General features: G+C 33.1%; 1 protein-coding gene across 1 annotated transcript; it reads left to right on the forward strand.

Moving 5' to 3' along the window:
* Nucleotides 1-1046: 1046 nt before the first annotated feature.
* LOC125495661 (uncharacterized) lies at nt 1047-5113 on the forward strand. Its single transcript, XM_048640443.1, has 10 exons — nt 1047-1178; nt 1623-1691; nt 2252-2426; nt 2525-2758; nt 2930-3016; nt 3435-3676; nt 3770-3973; nt 4516-4608; nt 4791-4907; nt 5054-5113. The coding sequence occupies exons 1-10, from the start codon at nt 1047-1049 to the stop codon at nt 5111-5113; spliced, it is 1413 nt and encodes a 470-aa protein (XP_048496400.1).
* Nucleotides 5114-7444: the final 2331 nt, after the last annotated feature.

A 7444-nucleotide genomic window follows, 5' to 3' on the forward strand; every position in this document is an offset into this window, starting at 1 on the left:
AACAAGTTTTGTTCCTCGGATGATCCCTTTGCATTGCCGTCTCAAGTGCACCAAGTTTGGTATGCTCCAGATCTTATTAGCTCGAGGTTGAATTATGTTATGAATGCAATTCCAAGGGACATTTATGATTTTGGAGAAGGTGATGAGGTTGCACACTCTAATAGGTGTGTGCCCGAAGACAATGGCTCGACTTCTCTTGTTAGTATTGATGATACAAAAATTAACTTATCAAGGGAATATATAGAGCCTATGGTAATGGATGCAAATGTCACTCTTAATGGCGTTGCAACAGATAAGCAAAACCGTGAAGACTCATATTTTGATGATACTGTGTGGGATTGGATGGAAGCAGATGAGGATTTCGACAATGTTGCTGAATGATTTGAACGTATAGATTACTTTTTTTTGAGGTCGTCTTATTATAGCATATGCATTTAAGCCTTTATTAGCATACAAAAACCTCAATTATTAATTGATAAGCCTTCATTAGCATACAAAAGCCTCTATTATTAGCTTCACCCTTCACTGATTACTTCACTTGTTTGTCTTCTTGTTTTGATTGAAGAAGCTTCTTGCTGTTATGAATCTCGAATCTTCTGAGCTTTGTTGATCTTGAATTGCATGTCATTTTTTACAGAGTTCACTTATATTCTCTGGTATGTAAATCTATTTGTCCCTCTTACAAATTAATTACTGCTACTCGTGTCTTTTTCAACTATTGAAGTAGTTGAATGGTCGAAAATACATTACTTTAGCTGTATAATTCCCTTTCTATGATTGCTTTTAACTGTTTTATTCAATTCCATTTCTAGATTTTTTTAATAATTAATTAATTAATGCATGTTCAATCTGCTACTTATGCTTTGTTAATGATACTTCCAACTATTTTTCATGCTCTTTTTCAGGGTATCTGAATCTGCATGATGAATCTGTTTCAGTGCTTTGTTGTACCTTTAACTTGAATTATTGTAGATTTTATTATCTGAATATGCCTTGTTAATGAGATTGCTACTGAATCAGTTTCTAATGTAATGTGTAGGTTACAAATGGCAAAGGGAAGTAAGGCTGTGAAGACAATGAATGCTTATGAGAAAGGCAGAATGCAACGAGTTGATGAGTGCAGGACCAGATTGCTTGAGTCTGGAATTCTAGACATAAGCAGGTCACTGACGAACTTGGTGGACAACAAAAAGAAAAAAGAAAAAGAAAAAGAAAGCAAAGGGATCTAAAGAGGGAAACAAGGATCTTGATTATTCTTTTGGTAGTTAGTCTAGTGAAGAAGAGCAAGAGGAGGAACAACAAAGTTCAAAACATGCTAAAGCAGTTTCGAAATTGGTACGTTGTTGTGACTATTATCGCTTATTGAGCTGTTCAACATAAGATTCTGATTATAAATTTTTCATTTAGATATAAGCCTAGTCATGGTGTTGTGATGTAGGATATCTTCATAATAATATGCAGTTAAGTTCATTATTTTGTTTGAGGAATAATTAATAATCTTACGTGTTATGAATAAAAGCTTTATGAATTAATTTAGACCCACTCATTTTGAAACCTTTTTTTTTTGTTGCATGTGTTGCGGAATATGAATTTCAAATCATGTATGGATTATACCGAGACAGAATGAGGAGCAACACCTCGAACAACAACATGAAGGAAGTGCTACAACAGCTTTTGAACCCAATAAGCCAGTTAGTCGGTCTTTGGAACCCTATTCTGTTTGAAGCTACTTATTTATTTATCATCTTGGTTTGGTTATTGCACTTCATAGCTTAGAATTGATAATTGATGTTTTGCTATTATAAGTGACATGTAATGTGGGATGATACAAGTGTCAATTTAGTGAGATGAATTGGATGGAGAATTTGGTAGTCTAACTCTTATTTCGGTATGGCCATTAATTTAAGTTTGTGCTGTTCGTTTTACTTCGAAGCTAGTTCTGAATAGGATTAAGATCTTCCAGCCTCTTGCCATCTCTATTGACCTGATGTTTGCAGTCATAATGGAGGGTGTCTAGCTGTACCATTCTTTGTTAGGTTGTAATATACCTCAAATATTTCGTCATTATGCAAAGGCAGATTTCAACTTACTGAATCTAACATTAGCACTTAAAATGCAAGAAATGCAAAAATCTAACATTAGCACTTAAAATGCAGAATATGTAGAAGTTGTTACATAAGCAGGTGACTCGATCATCTGCTCCTTCCCAAAAGTATGTACCTCCAATGATGCTTACAAACTTCTAAAGCAGAGTAAACAACAGAGACAAGTTGGTGAAAATGGAAAAAGGAAAGCACCAACTATGGCCGAACTGATCTTGAAGAAGAAACAACCAAATCAGGAAGCCGCCTTGGAAACTCCTACACCTTTAGCTAGTTGTATTGAAAATCAACTTGGATTTGATGCAGACTTAGAATGGCTCTTAAGTAAATCTTTTTTGTGCATTTGAATTAATATAGACCCTGCAAATGCATGTGATTCTAACATACAAATTGTATCCGTGATAGAATTGGATGAAACACAGAATTGGATGAAACACGCCATGTCAATGTAGATAAAGAGGATAAAATTGATGGGGAATCTCAAAACCTAGCAGATGACGGTAAATCAGCAGCAAAAGAAAATGACGAAGCTGTTGATGATGATGGCAATGACGAGGAAGTTGATAGTGATAAAGGGGATATGGATGATAGTGACAATGAGGATGTGGATGATAGCGAGGCTGAACAAAACACTGTGAATGAGACTGAACAACAAGGTAAAGTAATAACTAATTACAAAAACAACTCTTAATTCTTGCGTAATGAAGTTGCAGTTTGCTAATTAATATGCAGAATCTGAGTATTTTACATCTGATTTTTTTTTTCTACTAATAACTATTAAGTATTCAAAGTTGTAGAATTTTCTTGAAATGCACTTTCTCTTGTAGTCTTGTATGACAGCTCTACTGCTCTAGTCATGGTTGAAATTAAAGCCTATGCTTGTGTTAAGTTCTACTGTACTACAGAGCTAAGAAGTAATAATAGTGGGCTTCATATTCAAGTAAGAGAAGCTAAAATGTTTGAGATAGTTAATGAAGTGTTTTGCACATTTTCCACACTTTTGGGCACACAATGCAATTCAATAAAATGTATATTGTCACGTAATTTGCTAATAATGATCAGTACAATGCAATTGTGCTAACTATTCAATAGGTTAATCAGACTGACCCAATTATTCATTGGTTTGAAATCTTGCAACTCTTAGTCTCAATGTTCTGGTTCTGCCATATGCCAAACTGTTTATATATATATATATATATATATATATATATATAATATATAATATATTATATATAATATATATATATATATATATATATATATAATATATATATATATATATATATATAAAATATGTGGCTTGTTTATATTTACTTTGAACTTTTTGCTTAGTTGCAATTGGAAGGGGTCCTACTATGATGCATGCAGTGCATATACACCCTTTTGAGAAGCGTGAGGCCATTATTTTGAATGAGTTTGGACAGCCTATTGGATCAATCACACCTGAAAAGGACACAATAAGTGAATTTTCAAGGTTCTTAGGGACCATTGCTCGAGACTACGGTAATGCTCCAGTGACATGTAAGAGTTGGAGAAAGGTGCCTGGCAAAGATAAGTTGTGGGAGTACATTTTGGTAGGTCTTGTATATGCTTCTAAGTGCAACAATACAACAACACTGTACTTCCCTTCTACATATTAAACTAATTATGTTGTTCTTCATCTTCAGTCCAAATACCTGGTTCCCGAAGAAGGAAAGGAATGGGTACTAAAGTCTATTGGTGCTGCCTGGAGGATTCATAAGTGCCGATTCAAGAAAAGGCATTACCATAAGTACACCACCAACAATCTGAGATGGCTGAAAAGGCCTAAAACTATGCACGAAGAGGATTTCAAGCAGGTGTTGGTTCTATGGAACAAGAAAGAAGAGAAGGTAGTGCATTTGTGTATCTCTATGAATTGATAGCTGAGGTACATATAAGATATAGCTATATAGCTAACGTAATTCCTTTTTTTAATTGTGATTCAATAATTTGCATATTGATACGATTGTGTATGCATGGCCATGTATATTTTGAAACTGATACGAGTGTTTATATACAATTAGCACTGGTCAAATATATTGGAAACAGCAGATACGGTTGTTGAAAGAAACAGGCCGGGAGTATATGAGATTCATGTAATTTGCACCGCAACTCCAAATAAAAGCTTTTTTTTTTGTTTGGTCTAGAACGAGGTGCTGGTGAACAGATGCTTGAATTGGTTTTTGTCTTCCGAAGTTCTGATTTATGTTTATGTTGCCGCATATGATGGTTGTGTTCAGCCTGTCTGGTACCTTCATACAAACATATAATTCAAGTCGCCAACCTGTACCTTTGTGATTGCTGAAATATGTTTAAATGGATACTTTTTTTGCATTTGACTTAAGTGATCTTTGGTAGGACATAGCTTTTTTTATTGTGCATGTATGTGTAGGCCCGATGTTCTCTTAATCAAAGTCGAAGGAAAGCTCAAAAGAACAATCACACTGCTGGACCTAAAAGCTTTGCAAGGATACATGAAGAAATGGTAAGTCATCATTTCCCTAATGTTCTCTCTAGTGTCACTTTTTTTGTGTAGTTTGAGTATGTTAGGAAGCCAAAGATTAGCTCTCAATCAAACTAATTCTAGTTAGATCTCACTTAATGCATGGTCAATACTCTATATTGTGGCCCTTGTAATGGTAAACTGATTCTTTCTTTTTCAGGTAGAAAAATGAAGATCCTAACAAGCAGCTCCCCTCGTTGGCTCAAGTCTTTCAGCGCACTCGTGCAAGAGATGAAAAGAAGAAATATGCTGATACATTTGAGGATACATCAAGAAAAATTGTATGTTCGTTCATACGCTGATTTAGGATGGTGATATTGTTATTTTTGGCTATCCATGTGTTGATATTACTAGATATGTTGATTTAGGATGTTGCTGCCTATAATTATGCCTACAATATAATTTTGTTTATGATACGTTGATTTAGGATATTGATATTGATTTTGCTACCAATAATTCTGTTTATGTGAATTATAGGAAGCTATGAAGAGTTACTAACCCATAGAAGATGAAAGTGACCCTAAAGATGCTTTTATGGGTGTGATGGACAAGGAGTACCCTGATCGTAGGCGGCTATTTGGTAGGGGGTCACCAATAAGGTCATGAAGAAGAGTGTTGCTGCCGCTGGTTCATATGTGGTGCCAAAAGAGGTAATGGATGTTGTGAGGGCAGACATGGAAGCTGAAAAGACTGAGATTGCTGACATGAGAAAGGAACTTGAAGCAGACTATGAGCAAAAGAAAGAGAACCTTAAGGTAGAAGACGTCTTACAGAAGCTCATAGCAAAGCTGCCATCTGATGTTGTCCGAGAATTCTTAGTTTAGAAGGTACACAATCACATATCAGTTTCATCTCCTCAAAAGTATTATATGCATCATATATAGTTAGGGATTCAGTTACATAAGGTAATATTATATGCATATAATGGTCAAGTATAAGGTTAGCAAACTATAAACACTTGGGTATCTTTAATTAGTTTACTTCACTTTTACACTATATTATAGTTTATATGTGAGAGCTTCAAAGTCAATTTATATTTCATAAGTTTAATCTCATTGTAGCCTTTTATGAAGCTAGGAATTTAGAATGGGTGGAGTTGTTGGAGTTAATGACTATCTTATTAATATTAGCACAGTTTACTGTTGAGCTTGGTGTAGTTCATGCCTTTTATTAGCAGCTTGTCTATTATAATTAAAACAAGCTAATAGCTAGCTCATTCATTGGTCCATTCATGCTATGTTATTATTTCTTCATTTATTTTTCCTAGCATATGTGGGCTGGTTATGTTAGTTGTTTCGTATTGTTGTAGGCTACTCTTGTTGCTAATATTGGTGTTTATATTAGACCTGCACGTATGGCTTCGTGAGTTGCAGTGATGATGGCACATTATTTTTTTGACTATGTTGTTGCTATCTTAATTTCATCTCCATTTCATATAGCAGTTTGGTTTCTTTGTATTCTCCATAAATAATTGAGCATGAATATTGAATCAACTTAAACTATTTACAATATATTATTAACAATCCAATTTTTCTTTGTGACAGGTTACAAAGCTTTTCAAAGTCCGAATCGGAAGCATTTTGATATTTATATATTTCTCGTTGAATCAAGAATGAAGAATTGGCTTCTATTTTGTGTTGAACATTATTTTGGGTTTAAAAACTTTTTAGCTAGCAAACTGCCTAGATAATCATTTTGTAATTTTGTACAGAAACGAGTACTTGTACATATTTGATGTCGACTTTTCTATAATATATGACTTTTTCGAAGCCATTTTTAATGCATTAGTAGCTTTTAGTAATGGAATTACAGGGAATTCCTTTAATTAGAAAGTAATTGATTCGGCGTTGCAACTATATTAAAAAGTGTTGCATATGGTTAAGAAAATGTTGTGGGCATATGATTTGAATATTTGAAGAAAAGTGTTGCATATAAACAAAGATAACGTTGCATTTGTCACTGTTTAAAAACTTAAAAGTGTTGCATATAGTTGAAAAAGTGTTGCACTTGTGATTTATAAACTACTTAAAAGTGTTGCATATAGCTGAAAAACCGTTGCGCTTGTGATTTATAAACTATGTAGAAGTGTTTCATATAGATGAAAAAAGTGTTGCACTTGTGTTTATAATAAATGTAGAAGTGTTGCATTTGATGAGAAAAACGTTGCCATTGTATCAATGTATAATCTTAAAAGCGTTGCAATAGGAGGCTAAAAACGTTGCACTTCAAAAAGCGTTGCATTGGACAAATCATGCAACGTTTATGTGAAGCGTTGCAATAGCCGCTTATAAGCGTTGCATTAGACCTAATGCAACATGACTTATTGAAATACTTTTAAAGCGTTGCATTTGATCTTTTGCATCGTTTTTATACCTTATAGCAACGCTTAGTTATGTAGTAGTGTCTTACTTCGACTAATCAATTGTGTATAACCACTCGAATGAGTTAAGGAATAGAACGACATTTCATATGTTCTAATAATATTATATATTATAACCAACGACAATAATAACAAGTAGACGATAAATTCTAAGGTTTAAATGAATGATTTATTATTATAATCATTATGATTGATATATAAGTTTGTAAATAGCTATGATAATAATGAGAATAATAATAATAATAATAATAATAATAATAATAATAATAATAATTATTATTATTATTATTATTATAATAATAATAATAATAATAATAATAATAATAATAATAATACAAATAATAACATTAATAGTAACAAAGCTAACAATGGCAATAATAATACAAATATGAACATAAATACTAACAATAATAACAATATAAATACTAATAGTAATAG

Source organism: Beta vulgaris, chromosome 3 (genome assembly GCF_026745355.1).
Source record: "Beta vulgaris subsp. vulgaris cultivar EL10 chromosome 3, EL10.2, whole genome shotgun sequence".
NCBI lineage: Eukaryota > Viridiplantae > Streptophyta > Magnoliopsida > Caryophyllales > Amaranthaceae > Beta > Beta vulgaris.